Raw genomic sequence first — 16,222 nt, forward strand, 5'->3', positions numbered from 1 at the left:
GCTGGTGCGTGTTCACACTGTTAGCATGAAAGCTAATTGGTGTCAGAGGTGAAAAAATAACGAGAGCAAACGGAGGATAAATTACTCTTAAGCTGTGCTACAGTTTGACAGGCAGCGTGAAAAAATATCAACAGTGGTAAAGTAATACACAACGCTGCTAGCCATGTGCCATCGCTAACAATCTGTTGATTAAATGAATTATGGCGAATTGAAACAAGTCTTTCTGGTTGTGAAGCCCCAGCAACAGGGCACTTAGCGGATAGCCAGATACCGCACTTCTCAGTGCCAAAACATTTTGTACATGTTCCCTTTCTTGTCTGACAGTAGAGATGCCGATGTGCTTTTTTTTGTAGCCCAGATTTAATTTGTTGTGTATTTTAAATGCTTTTCTGCTTACCGCAATTGCAAAGAGTTGTTATTAGAGTCACTGTAGCGTTCCTAGCTGCACTCTCGAGTGAGAAAATTCTAGGTCTTCAATTTGTCTGAAATACTTACAACAACCAAAGTCTTTCAGTTCCTCCACTCCTATTTTCTTCTAACCTCTTAGTCTCTCGTGTCCATTTCTTCCTTTCATTCTTTTCCATATCCTCTTCTCTCTGCCCTCTCTATCCTCCTCTTGTTCCTCTATCATGGGTTTTGTCTCCCCTCCAGCTTCCTGCTCTCTCTGGACTCTACTTGCCTTACAGAGAGAGTTTACTCTCCCATGTTGTTTCTCCTCTTCTCCAGCCCAATTCTTTTTTTCTGTCATCCTCTCTTTCCTACTTCTTTTTGATGAAGGGATTCACCCAGTCGTGTGTGAACACAGAAACTCGTCCGACCCTGGCTTTCTAAACTCGGAGCCTCTGTAGGTGATATCTCCACCAGCATGCCTCTGTGTGTGTCAGGGATCACACTGAGATACTGCTGGTACTGACAGAACTTTGAAACAGAGAGAGCAAGAGTGAGAGAGAGAGAGAGAGAGAGCGAGAGAGACTATGAAAGAGAAAGTAGGAAGGAGAAAGAAGAGAAGCAGATGAGAGGAGCGAGACAAAAATCTAGAATGATAAAGATGGAATGAAAAATGAGGGTGATAAAAAAAAAAAGAAGAGACGGGGAGAAACACGGAGAGAGGCAGTAAAAGAAAAGAAAGGACAGAACAGAAAGACAGAAGAGATGCCTCTCAGGAGACACCTTAATGCCTAAAGACGTATCATTAATAATAAAAATAATAATAATCATCATCATCATCATCATCATCATCATCAGAGACGTTTGACATGACATGACATACGGCAATGATGCAATGAGTAGTTCGAGGGAATGACGAGAGATCAGGAAGACCTTCAACGAGCTCAACCTCTGAAAATGTCGAAACAATTCAGCAACTTGTGCATGATGATCGTCGGCGAACAATCCCCATGATCTCACTTCCGCACCCACCCTACTCGCCACATTTGGATCCTGTGGACTTTGCCCTGTTACGAAGATGAAAATCTAGCTCTACGGTCACTGTTTTAAAACTAATCTCCATCGTGGAGATCCAGCGCGAATAGCAGAAGAGGCTTGAAGAAGACTTCCAGGACACATTTCAGAAGTGGCAAGAATGCTGGGAGCGCTGTGTTGCTGTGCAGGGGGAGTGTTTCGAAGTGTGTATACAGCCAGACAGGTTCCCAGTATGTTAATTTGACACACAAATCTCCACCAACACCTTCAAAAATCCAGTGGAACTTCTTTCCAGATGAGTGAAGGTTACTATAGCAGCAAATGGGGACTAAATGTGGAATGGGATATTTAAAGAGGAGATACCAAAGTTATGGTCAAGTGTCCCTAATTTTTGTCAGTAAAGTGCTTTATTCTGCAAAGAAATTTTTAATTTTTTTATTAAAATTTACTAAGGAAATCTATGGAATTCTGGCTTTTATAGATCAGTGTCAGGAGTGAAATTAATATTTATAATGTGCTAGTTTTTATATAAAGAAAAGGAAATCCACAGCACTGAAGCTCTGTAAATGATATGCTGGTGTCTGTTTATGCTCTTCATCTTCGTTTCAGTTACTTAAAATGAGACCATTGAGAACGTTTATGTCTGCCAATTCCTCATTTATCCCTCTTTTTGTCTCATGGTTTAACATCTCTCTATCCCTCTCTCTCTCTCTCTCTCTCTCTCTTGCGCTCTCTCTCTCCATCTCTGTCATTACCATTTCTCTTTCTTCCCTGTCCTATTGCTCACCCTCCTCTCTAATCTTCCCCTGTGTCCGTCTTCACTCTCTTTTCTTTGTCTCTTCTCTCTCTCTCTCTCTAAATCTCTTTCTTTCAATCTGTCAAATATAATCATTTTTTTCCCCTCTGCCTCATTCTGTCTTTTCCCGTGCCATTTAATCTCCCTCAATCTCTTTCAGTCCATTTCCTCTCATACTTTCATTCTTTTTATTCTACTCGTCCATTCTTTTTTATAGTCCAGTCTTTCTTTCTTTCTTTCTTTCTTTCTTTCTTTCTTTCTTTCTTTCTTTCTTTCTTTCTTTCTTTCCCTTCTTCAGACTCTTCAGTGCTCATACTGCTGCATTGTGATGCACAAACACTCTGAGCTCTTCAGGAGGAAAGGGGTGGAGGCAAAACCGAGGCAGATGGCATTAAGTGGGCGGGGCTACGGTGTTTGATAAAAGGTGAACGGAGTTTATGTCACTTAATGAAATTTAAAAATGAAGAGTAACGGACAATGGGCCTCGGGACGCTTCATTTTGTCAGCTGTTGAACTGTGAAATGATTTTCTAACAGACATGAAATATCAATCTGAAGGCTCAAATGATATTATGCATTTTATTGTGCCGAATAAATTTGTTTGTAGCAGTGTGTGTGTGTGTGTGTGTGTGTGTGTGTGTGTGTGTGTGTGTGTGTGTTGGGGGTGTATCAGATCAGCAGTTAGTGTGACTGAATTATGATAAAGAAATGACAACCTTTTTCTTTGAACTCAAATTTGCACTTTAAGGGTGTTATCTTTAATGAAATAAATTAGAGACATTTTTATTTAAGAAGTTATTTGGGTTTTTATGGGTCCCCTGGTGGTCTAGTGTTTAGGATGCGGCGCTCTCACCACTGCCGCCTGGGTTTGAGCCCCGGTCAGGGAACCAACCCTAGCCACTGTTAGTGCCGGTCCCAAGCCCGGATAAATTGGGGAGGGTTGCGTTAGGAAGCGCATCCAGCATAAAAACATGTGCCAAATCAAACATGCGGAGGAACCGCTGTGGCGACCCCTAACGGGAGAAGCCGAAAGAAAGTTTATTTGGGTTTTTATCTTGCCTTGACGATCTTCCGGCAAAGAACACATTGAATGGCAGCCATTAATCAAGTTCTTTGACAGCTACATGGCCTGCTAAAACAGACACACCTCATCAGTTCAATTTGTAATCGGACAGGCTGTGAAAATGTCCATGTTGCTTCTCCGCTGTGTCCAGACTCTAATTTATAAAATGTAACGGTTCTGTTTACGCGTTCCCACATTTCACATGCGATCAGAACTGTACAACTGGGTGGGATGCAGGCAAAGTGGACATACTGTGCAAACCTAAAACTCATACGTCCTTGTTGAACATCATGTTCTATATTTAGTCCCCTGTTTTAACCTACACTCTTCTGGGAAGGCATTCTTCTAGATTTTATATCCTGTGTGGATCTGTGATCATTTAGCAAACAAGAGCATTCATGACTGGTCTTTCTACATTTACAGCATTTGGCCGATGCCCTTATCCTTATTCATACAACTTATCAACAACTGAGTGGTTAAGGGCCTTGCTCAGGGGCCCCGGAATGGGAGCTGGTTGAGGGTCCTGACCTTCTGATCCAAAGTCCAGTGTTTCAAACACTAATCTACCACTCAGAGTAGATCAATGAATTTGTACAAGGATGATTTTTAAGGAGGTCTGGTGTGACCTATTTCATCTCAAAGGTGTTCTTTCGTTGACTCCAACTGTGCCAATTCATATCTTAATGGAGCAATCTTGGTGTACTTGTCAGGGAGGAACAGGTTTGTGTCCATTAGTTCCAGAGAAGGAAATTTGTTCAAATTTCCCATCAGAGAACCTAAATCACAGTGTGTACCCTTCATTGCTAAGTCTAATAATAATACAATCATACATACATTTAAGGCATTTGGCAGATGCCTTTATCCAGAGCAATTTACAATTATCTCATTTATATAATTGAGCAGTTGAGGGCTAAGGGCCTTGCTCAGGGGCCCATTAGTAGCAGCTTGGTGGTGCTGGGATTCCAACATTTAGATCAGTAGTCCAATGTCTTAATCACTGAACAATTATTAATGGTAACAGTAATAACCGAAAGTGTGTGAATTTATTACCTCAAACAAACCCATCTTCATTCACATCTGCACTGAGAACATTGCATGTGAAGCCTGATACTGCATTCTTACAATAGGTTCTTCACAGGTTCCTCATGGGCACTTTGGAAAGAGCTTAGAAATATTTCAATATTATATAGATAACAGGAGAGCAAAATAAAAAAAATCTGCTTATAACTGAAAATGGATCTGTCGGTAGTCAAAAGTTACAAAGTAAAAACACCCCTTCCATGTGAATCCTGGGTCAATCTTTCTTCCGAGCTTTTCCACATATCTGCCTTTTTCACACGAACCCTCTATTTCGGACCCTCTTTCTGCACCTTTTCTCGATCAGTCTGTGCATTTCTTTGGCTGCAGAAAAAACTCCCAGCATGCCTTCAGTCACATTGAGTGGACCCACACGAGCGTGTCTGCGCATGAGCCTCCTAAAGTTTCGGAATTGTGCGTTTTTTGTGTTCTCTTGGTTCGATGTGATTGAGTTCTGCGGTGCTGTAATCATCGCTGTTCGGTCCACTCGAGAGCGCCCTGTATTTTTCACAAGGCTCTTGCTTTTTCGACGCGACGAAATGGTAGAATTGAGAACAAAAGAGTCGCCGGGAAAACATCTTAATGATGGCCTGTGCTGATGCTGCCGTAGCCCAAAAATAGGAGTCCAACTGCTCGGTGGATTAAAAATAAAGAAAGAGGCAATAGCAAAAAGCACAGGAGCCATTGTGTGGCACCAGAGAAAGCCAGATGCTGCTGAAATAGGCAGGAGGTTATTAGAGTGCACATGGAAGACCTTTGTGTGAACATCCCACTGGGCTTCTCCTAATGACACTCACTTCATAGCATCAAATAAACATAAAGAACGCTTCAGGCCATCTCTCTGACGCATTAGGTATATGTCAGAATTACAGATGTGCATGCTGGTCATTTTAACAGTTGGGTTTGACTAGAAATGCGGATTTAAATTTCTGATCTCACAGCAAACATACTGCATGAGACCACCGTTATATTATTTGGGTATTATTTAGCTATTTGCTTTGTTCTTAGCTATTACCTTAGTCCCTACAGAGAGGTCCCGCTTCTACTTCCACAGTAACCAATCAAGCCACACTTTCTACCCAAAATCACAAGAACACATCAGAATATCTTTTTTTTTTTTTTTTTTGAAAGGTCACTGTAAGCAATTAACTCACAGTTGCTGCCACTTATTCCTTTGCAACCAATCAGATCTCAGTTTCTTGCATAACACCACTGCAATCAGATCAAAATTTCTGCCCCAGTAAAACTGCAACCAATCAGATCACAATTTCTGCCCTTAATACCACTGCAACCAATGAATCTCCATTTCTGCCCCTAATACTTTTGCAACCTATCAGATCTGTTTCTGCCCCTAATGCCACTCCAACCAATCAGATCTAAATATCTGCCCATAATACAAGTGCAACCAATCAGATATAGGTTTCTGCCCCTAATACCACTGTAACCAATCAGATCTAAATATCTGCCCATAATACAAGTGTAACCAATCAGATCACAGTTTCTGCCCCTAATGCCACTGTGCCCAATCAGGTCACAATTTCTGCCCCTGATACCCCTGTAACCAATCAGATCACAATTTCTGCCCCTAATACCCCTGTAACCAATAAGATCACAGTTTCTGCCCTTAATACCACTGCAACCAATCAGATATAGGTTTCTGCCCCTAATGCCACTGTAAACAATCAGATCACAGTTTCTTCCCCTAATGCCAGATCACAGTTTCTGCCCCTATTATATCTGTTTCTGCCCCTAATGCCACTTCGACCAATCAGATCTAAATATCTGCCCATAATACAAGTGTAACCTATCAGATATAGGTTTCTGCCCCTAATACCACTGTAAACAATCAGATCACAGTTTCTGCCCCTAATGCCACTGCAACCAATCAGATCACAGTTTCTGCCCCTAATGCCACTGTAAACAATCAGATCACAGTTTCTTCCCCTAATGCCGGATCACAGTTTCTGCCCCTAATGCCACTGTTACCAATCAGATCACAATTGCTGCCCCTAATACCACTGTAAACAACCAGGTCACACATTCTATTAAAAATGATCAGTGTAACCAATCAAATCACAGTTTCTTCCCGTAACACTGTTACCAATCAACTTACAGATTTTGCCCAAAAACATAATGTTTAAATTAAATAAATTTGTGAAACCAGCAGACAAAAACAACACACAGATTTTTATATCCACACAGATATTTTATTTAGTCAGACTTCATCGGTGGGTCACTCAGAGTATTCGGGTTGTGCGTCTCTATACAGCCTTATCTGTACACACACATGCTACGATGAAAGGAAGCTCTGTATGTCTCTGCGCATGTGTGTGTGTGTGTGTGTGTGTGTGTGTGTGTGCACGTGCAAATGCATGTGTGTCCCTTTTACCTTCAGCACCCTGACAGTGTTGAAATGGCAGTGCTGAGAGTGTAACTCACTGATTACTCGCGTCAATACGGCTCGTTTGTAGCTGCGCTGCTGAAAGCAGATGGGTTTATAATCTATAATTCACACTGATCTTAATGCCTAAACTCCTATAGCGATTCGGCATCACTGTGAGAAAACAATACCAACGCGATCCCAAGAGTAAAATATGCTCCGTAGAAAGAAAAAAAAAAAGATGTGCAATTGGAAGCGTCTTGCGCTGCATAATAAATAACGCTCAGCGTACACAATCCGAACAATTTATCACCACTCCAAACACTCCGAACGTTTTACGAGCGCCGCTTCACAGTACGCATAGCTGTTCGCTCTTGCCTTCGCGTGGACATCATCTCCTGCTGTCCAGATTCTTTCTTAGCGTATACGTTACTGCACACAGGGTGTAATGCACTCCCACTAGCTGTTATGACTGTTATGCACTACAAATATTCATATCCTTAATCTGTATTTGGGTTTGAACCTAAAGTCTGTGTGGCATAAATGTTTTTCTTTTTTTTTTGTGTGCCAGCAATAAAGTGATCCTGAAAGAATTCCAGTCCTGATACCAAACCTGTTCTCTAGTGCACTAAAACAGCTCCATAAAGACATCATTAACACAGGCTAAAGCAGGAGGTCTTCCCCAACCCACAAACTTAGAGGCACACAATTGTATGGGATGTCTGTAGACAAATAAATAAACAAATAAATCTTATGGTCCACAAACTTTTGTTCATCTAGTGCAGGGGTCACCAACCTTTTTAAAACTGAGAGCTACTTCTTGGGTACCGATTAATGTGAAGGGCTACCAGTTTGATACACACAGTTTTCAGTTTGATCTGAAATAACAAATATGCTCAATTTACCTTTTATTATATGTGAGAAGCCGAAAGAAAGAAATATTATTAATAATTAATGATATTCATCTATGTGAAGACACTGATCATGTTAATGATTTCTCATAATAATTATCAACAATGATTTAACAAAGTAGGAAACAGCTATTTTTAGAAAAAGCCCACGGGCTACTCATGTGGTCCTTGCGGGCTACCTGGCACCATGTTGGTGACCCCTGATCTAGTGTATATCGTGTCTCAGCTGGACACCTTGTAAACAGGACCAATGTGCATCTTATAGGGATCTGTAACGTGTTTGTTTACAAAACGGCTTTTTTTCCATTCGGAATGATGCGATCGTTTGTATTCTGTTGCGTCCATAATCTGCATAGGAAAATGCGCACACTACTGAGGGGAAATGCATGTGCTAATGGGGTCTGGCTTGTTGTTAGGATTCTGGATAAAATCTTTAACCTTTTCCTCAGAGACAGAACTGAGAAAACCTTCGAGCTCAAACTTTTCCTCCCCCTTGCGACCCGTTTCTCGTTTGTTGAGAATTCGCTTACTCATTAAAAACGGAATGCGCTACGCAACGGGAATTAAAAAAAAGAATGCAGGCTTAATCTTCTCCCTCTTGCCCCCCTTTTTGTCTCTACCCACTGCCTATTCAGCCTATTCGCAAAATAAATCCTTACAGTAGATATCTAGTCTTTCTTCACATCCAGTAACCTCCATCATTTCTGTCATGTGACCTTCCTATTGCAGTCACGTCACTGAAGTCGAATACGGATCTCATATTTAGGGATCTCGTGTTCACATCTGATCAAGTGATCAGCATACGTTTGTATCACCACACATCAAATGAACGACATGGCACTGAGATCTGAGCGCGGTGAAAGTTGATATCGGCGACCTTGCTCCCTTATTGCCTGGATGGTTGATAAAAAACCTAAACAGACGTAACATTATCATCATTTCTTTCATGAACGCTGAAAGACCAATCCCTTTCTGATTATATCCCGCATACCTCTTTGTATCGCACTGTACTGGCAGTTTCTCTTATACACACTCGAATCTGTCTCATTTGTTTACGACCAGCCTATAACGATTATAGATAGATCGGATAGATCTGATTTCAATTAACCGCTAGGTCCTTGATTGCGATTTGTCAAAATATGCTGCTTGATTTCCTACACCGGCCGCTCTGACAGCTCTATTTCTATTCGAACATATTATCCTTCCTAGAATCAAATTTCAGGAAATATTTATTTAGCATTGATTTGTGGAAGGAGTCTCCAGTTTCAGTGCTTTATTACAGTCCGGTATGAAAAAGTCTTCAGCAGGATGAGCTTTGCTGGGGGTTTTTTTGTAGCTGATAAAACGTAAGTGACATAATTTGCTTTACATGACATAAATTGTAACAAAAATGGATAAAAATGCCTTTTTATTTTACGTAAATTGTTACAGCTCGAAAATCTGCCACTGTATAAGAGGAAGACGACACTTCATTGTGTGCTGTAAAAAAAAAAAAAAAAACTATATATAATTATTGATACATTTTTGTCTGGAAATAGCATTAGCATTAGCATTCATTGGAAGGAGTCCTCAGTTTTAGTGCTTTTTTTACAAACTGCTCTTTGTGCTTTATTTGCTAGGTGATAAAAGCTGATATTTAAAGCAGCTACTGTATAATGTAAGTGACTTCAACTTGCTTCACATGTCATCAAATGTAAGTATAAATAGTTAAAAATTACAAAATTATTACAGGTGGAAAATCTGCCATGGCATAGAAGAAAAAAAACTATTCATTTTGTGCTGTTAAATAAAAAAAATCATATTTCAAGGTAATTAAAAGAAATCTTTTTCATAAATGTCATATGGATCATTTAGACGTCTTCAATTACTTCCTCTGTCTATTCAGTTAGTCATCTTTAAATGTTACTCAAGAGCCCAGCAGCAGGTTCGTGGTGTTTCATAGATTAAAACTCCTCTACAGTTATGCTCACACTGTTGTAACCATGGACTTAGTGCTGCGAGACCCCCACAACAAAAAAATACAGCATTAAAACACATTAAACTGCTCCATGAACAACCTCATAGCCAAAGTGTGCCAGTAACTAGTGGCTACACACTCTTTTTATTTTACAGCCTCTAAATAACCCAACAGCTCTATAAATGTCCAAAGCACTTACAAAGAATTCTCGCTTATCTGCCGTGCTCTTAGTGAAAGTTCGTTCAGCTGTCTGCTCGCTTCCACAAGTCTTATATAGAATGCATTACACAGCGGGAGTTACTTTTGAAAACAGAATCTTCGAGTCATGAGCCTGCTTCAGCAGAAATAGCTAAATAACATTACGGCTACAAAAACGCCGTGTCCGTGTGAATGTAGAATCCTGACTGGGCATGTTACCGTTTTATAGCATGATAATCAGCCGAACTCATGATCGTGGACTTAAAAATAGCTGGAAAATTGCGCTCCATTCTAGAAGACGTTTGCTTGGGTGGCATTTTGACCAAAATAAGAACGTTTAGGACGATGTTGACGTCATTATGCGTAGTTCACATCATTGTTCACGTCGTTCTCTGCACATATCTTACTTTTCGCACTACGACACTTTAAACTCTGGACTCGCACAGCACAGTGCACTTTACATTTTATTTTATACCACACCATACCGCACACGGACACTTTACACCACACCATACCGCACACGGACACTTTACACCACACTATACCGCACACTGACACTTTACACCACACCATACCGCACACAGACACTTTACACCACGCTATACCACACACTGACACTTTACACCACACTATACCGCACACGGACACTTTACACCACACTATACCGCACACGGACACTTTACACCACACCATACCGCACACGGACACTTTACACCACACCATACCGCACGGACACTTTACACCACACTATACCGCACACGGACACTTTACACCACACCATACCGCACACGGACACTTTACACCACACTATACCGCACACGGACACTTTACACCACACTATACCGCACACGGACACTTTACACCACACCATACCGCACACGGACACTTTACACCACACTATACCGCACACGGACACTTTACACCACACCACACTGCACACGGACACTTTACACCACACTATACCGCACACGGACACTTTACACCACACCACACTGCACACGGACACTTTACACCACACCACACTGCACACGGACACTTTACACCACACTATACCGCACACGGACACTTTACACCACACCACACTGCACACGGACAGTTTATAGACAATCACAAAATCACCTTAAATTGTTTACCGTTTTACCACTTACTGCAATAAGCATATTCTGTATATACATCTTTTTTCTCTTATATATATCTTTATATATTCGTATATTTTATATAGTTTTTATACTTTATTTATCTGCCTTCTTTTTCTTTGTTTAATTTTTTTCCCCTTCCAATTCCCCTAATGCCCGGACCGTCGTAAAAATCATTTCAATGCACGTCGTACCATGTATGTATGTGTATGTGACAAATAAAATTTGATTCGATTTTGATTAGTATATGTGCTTAATCTGCATCGATGAAGTAATAATCGTAGCCTACCGATTGTCACGCTAGCTTAAAAGCGTGGCAGACTGATTGCTCTTTTGCACAACATTTTGTTAATATTTTGGCTACTGTTCACTTTGTCTTGTTACAACGGGTTTACTGGCAGAGCTGTTTTGTTTTTGTGTTTTGTCCTGCACAGTCCTGTGTTGTCTTTGCACTGTCTTGTGTTGTCTTTGCACTGTCTTGTGTTGTCTTTGCACTGTCTTGTGTTGTCTTGAACTGTCTTGTGTTGTCTTTGCACTGTCTTGTGTTGTCTTGAACTGTCTTGTGTTGTCTTTGCACTGTCTTGTGTTGTCTTTGCACTGTCTTGTGTTGTCTTGAACTGTCTTGTGTTGTCTTGCACTGTCTTGTGTTGTCTTTGCACTGTCTTGTGTTGTCTTGAACTGTCTTGTGTTGTCTTTGCACTGTCTTGTGTTGTCTTGAACTGTCTTGTGTTGTCTTTGCACTGTCTTGTGTTGTCTTTGCACTGTCTTGTGTTGTCTTGAACTGTCTTGTGTTGTCTTTGCACTGTCTTGTGTTGTCTTGAACTGTCTTGTGTTGTCTTTGCACTGTCTTGTGTTGTCTTGAACTGTCTTGTGTTGTCTTTGCACTGTTTGCACCAGTTTGCACACATGCCCTTTTTGTGGCGAGGACACTTACTAGTCCTTGGCCCTGTGTTTTCTGTTTCTGTGATTGTTGTTTTATGTAGCATCAGGGTTCTGGAAAAATGGTCAGCGTAAGGATTTGAGAGAGTTTGACAAGGGTCTGATTGTAATGATTAGACGACTGGGTCAGAGCATCTCCAAAACTACAGCTCTTGTGGGATGTTCCCGGTCTGCAGTGTTGCAAGAAAGGAACAGTGGTAAACTGGTGACAGGGTCATGGGGGGGCGAGGCACATTGATGCACATGGGGAGCAAAGGCTGGCCCGTGTGGTCTGATCCAACGGAATTGCTGAAGAGGTTAATGCTGTATTAACAGTCCAGCATTAGCTCGACGAGTCAATACTGTTTTAGCATCAGTTTATATTTGGCAAGGGGTCATAATGTAATGTCTGATCGGTGAATATTCTAGTGTACTTTTTCAAACAATTTAATGTTAACAAATGTATAAACATTAAATTATAACTCAAATTAAATAGTTAGGAGTTGATTTTTTGTGTGAATATTTGAACTCTTTAAAACTAAACGTTTTGCAGTGCTCTAATATATATTATAAATATATATTGGTTGAGCTGAGTCCACCTTGGCATTGACAGGCATCAGCACCTCAGGTTGATAAAGGCTAATGTGGTTTATTTAGTTAGTGGTATTCCCTACATATGTGCGTGTCTTGTCCAGTTGTTGCTTACCAGTTTGTTCATAAAAGCCAAAATATCCCTAGAATTCAGATATGAACATACTGGTGTTTCATTTCACTGTGTGCTGCGTCAGCTATATATGGTTAAAATGACAATAAAAGCTACTTGACTTGACTTGACTTCATTTGAAGCACCAAAGCAATTGATAAAATGCACCCAGTATGTTCATATCTGAATTCTGGGGATATTTTGGCTTTTATGAACAAACTGGTAAGCAAAAACTGGACAAGACACGAAAAAAAAAGTAAGGAAAAAGTACACTAGAATATTCACCGATCAGACATTACATTATGACCCCCTGCCAAATATAAACTGATGCTAAAACAGTATTGACTCGTCGAGCTAATGCTGGACTGTTAATACAGCATTAACCTCTTCAGCAATTCTGTTGGATCAGACCACATGGGCCAGCCTTTGCTCCCCATGTGCATCAATGTGCCTCGCCCCCTCATGACCCTGTCACCAGTTTACCACTGTTCCTTTCTTGGAACACTGCAGACCAGGAACATCCCACAAGAGCTGTAGTTTTGGTGATGCTCTGACCCAGTCGTCTAATCATTACAATCAGACCCTTGTCAAACTCTCTCAAATCCTTACGCTGACCGTTTTTTCCACTAACAGAAATAATCAGTATTATTCAATTCACCACTCAGAATGTTATAATGTTATGCCTGATCGGTGTATGTAACTACTTAAATACAGTACTTGACCATTTCCGGTGCTTTAAGTATTTACTAGTGTTTATAAGTTCTAAACGCACTTGCTGTCTGCAGTTTTGTTTCAAGTTTGCAACATTCAGGAAGTGCATTCTTTAGGCAGATAAAATCAAAAGTGAGTTCACATACTGTGTATCTGACTGCTCGTATTCATGAATGAAAATGTATCCATGTTCAGTAACGGATTGAACCGAATCGCTGACATGATAATCGTAATCGAATTAAATCGTCAACACCCCTAGCTAGCATCGTGTTTGCATTTCTGTGGTCTTGTTTCCACCCTTTTGTCTTTTCATTCTTATTTTACCTGATTGCATGCACCTGTTTTGGATTAGTTCAGGATTAGTTTGTCCACTTATTCCCCTGTTGTGTCTGTGAAAAGTGGCAAAACATGCCCATGTGGTGCTTGTCACCGTGGAAGCCGAAATGCAAGGGTAGACTTGTGGGACAATAGTGAGGACTCATACGATTCCTTACTCAAACTTGCGAAAACAAATGAAGCACATACAACCAGTGGCTTTTTTTCAAATCAAAATCAGCATATATCCTATAGATGTTTTACCACATGACCGAAAATGACGATGTTTACCTTCGTTGAGGCTCATGTGGATGGTCCAGTAACTCTGCAGGCACTGCAGCTCCTTCTTCATGCCCCTCTTACAGTGGCATTGGTGCAGCGGGCTGTCCTGTAGAACCTCCAGCGCCACCTGGCACTCCTTATTCTCCAGCATGGCGCTGCGGTCTCTGCCCACCAGGCACTGGCGCATGATACGGAAACGTGAGCTGCACTGGGCGTTCTGGTTGCACATCTCGCTCGCCCGTAAACAGTCCATGGGGGCTGTCCATTCGGCATTCTCAAAAGGGACCACCTTATCTGGTAGAGAAGAGACAAGACATCCGATCAGTAAAACGGTGTGTATCCTGTTGTTATGTGTTGTATAGGAACACCATGCTCTGTGTGTTGACTGTGGTTGTAAGGCATGAATCGATTGCATCACACATCGAATCAATCACGACATGGAAATGACAGCGTTGCCATTCGTTCCTCTTCATATGTATTCTTTTAACCCATTGTTGAAGCCATTGCTATGGAAGTAATAATATTTTGAGTTTATTTTTTAAAATCTGAGAAAAACCTGTGTTGCAAATGAAACCTAGGAATTGGAATGTAAACAGTTAGCCAGTGATCTAGTATAATGTCATTTGATTGGCTGTTAGATTTAGTATGATAGAAATACAACCATGCGAAAGTCAGAAGACACTGGACTTTGGAGAAACAGTCTTTTGAACTACACGAAATTGCACGGTTAATTTGTAAAGAAAGTAAAGATCCTACGTTTATTTTTTATAAACAGTTTTTCAAACGAAGAACTTTGGATTCAAGACTTTTATTCACTGATGTTTTGTGTTGAGTACAAACGAACCTTGAAGTCTTGGGCTAGTGAGTCAGCTTGTTGCACTCACAACCCATGTATACCCAAGTTCCACCCCTTCCTCTACAGTACTGCGTACCAAGCAAGTCCCAAAAGTGCGTGGTGTTCTCGACTATACATTATTTATCAAAACCGTATTAAACTTCGGGATAGAAAATTTTATATCACTTTTATACTATTTATCCTTGAATTACTATTTGAGTACTGCATGAAATCAAATATTTCTGTCAGCTTTGTTTAGGCAAAGAAACTCGTTACATCACTTTCTAAATCTGTATTCCTCAACTTTTTTTTTTGCGATCTCGGGTTGTGTTACCTCGCCTCGCTCATTAGCAGTCTGGAGACGGATTTGCCGCGAAGCCGCTTTGTGACGATGAATGTTGTTAAGGGCGCCGAAGAAACTAATTGAAAAATGAAATATAGCTAGTTTCACATTTTGTTAATGACTGCAATTTGTGCCGATGTCGATTTGAAGTGTGTCCTGGGATTGCGATTGTAATTTGCACATCTTTTCAGCACTGTGGAGTTTCTCTGGTCGACTAAAATCCCTGTGTTAAATAACAGGTGTTTATTATATAGGTATCATCACAAGCTGTTCAACATTGGAGATGTTATCCGATGCTAATTTTGAAGGGTTAACCGAACACTAGAGATTTCACTGTGTAGGGAAAAGAACGAAGGAATGGCGGAAGTACGGAGATTCTGTTTACATTTCCATCTTTTTGTTGACGGATTTATCCAAAGTGATTAACTGAGACAAGATTCTACTCAGCATTTGAAAGATACAATTAATTGCTCAAGCAGCATTGCTTGGATTTGAGCTCCTGACGTTTAACCAGTTAACCATTCAGCTACTATCTAAGGACTTAATATTTTCTTCGTACGGCTGATGCTTTTATCTGAAGCAGGTGACAGCTTAAGGGGCTTGCCTAATGGCCCAACAACCTTTCGATCCATAACCCAATACCTTAACCACTCAACCACAACTGGCCTTTTCCACAGGGACCATGCTTACATTCACACTAAAATGCTGATCATTTGTATTTCACTTTTTACTAAATAATTTAATTTCTTACGTAAATGTCATTCCAATTATCCAATAATCCAATTATGATATTATAAGAGTCTTTAGCACATAAATACTAGCAAGCATAGCAATATATCTATACCAATTAACAAAACCAATTAATATTTACTTATTAGACAAGATTGTGTTTAAATAATAGCTTTAGTTTTGTTAAATGTCATCATTAATAGATTGTAAGTGCATATGTCACATATTTAGTGTGATATTTAATTACTGGTTGCAAATTTGCTGATTTCAACAATTAGCTCACTTTTTTTTTTATTTCTGAGGAGATTTAATTAGAATAGTTACAATGTAAGTTACCAAATGAACCCAAAATTTAGACGACCTCCCGATAATTACACCATAGCATGAAGCAAGACAATAAATGGCGATTTGTGAGTTGCTAAATGTAAAGAAAGCATTAGTGCAGCA

At 40.4% G+C, this 16,222-nt stretch overlaps 1 protein-coding gene across 1 annotated transcript in view; it reads right to left on the minus strand.

Moving 5' to 3' along the window:
• Positions 1 to 16,222, minus strand: part of gfra2b (GDNF family receptor alpha 2b) — an 88,743-nt gene that overhangs the window by 70,065 nt on the left and 2,456 nt on the right. Inside the window, exon 2 of the mRNA XM_046861999.1 lies at positions 13,878 to 14,162. Coding sequence (XP_046717955.1) covers positions 13,878 to 14,162 — 285 coding nt within the window. The remainder of the gene's footprint in view (positions 1 to 13,877; positions 14,163 to 16,222) is intronic.

The sequence above is a fragment of the Silurus meridionalis genome, chromosome 11 (genome assembly GCF_014805685.1).
Source record: "Silurus meridionalis isolate SWU-2019-XX chromosome 11, ASM1480568v1, whole genome shotgun sequence".
Taxonomy (NCBI): Eukaryota; Metazoa; Chordata; class Actinopteri; order Siluriformes; family Siluridae; genus Silurus; species Silurus meridionalis.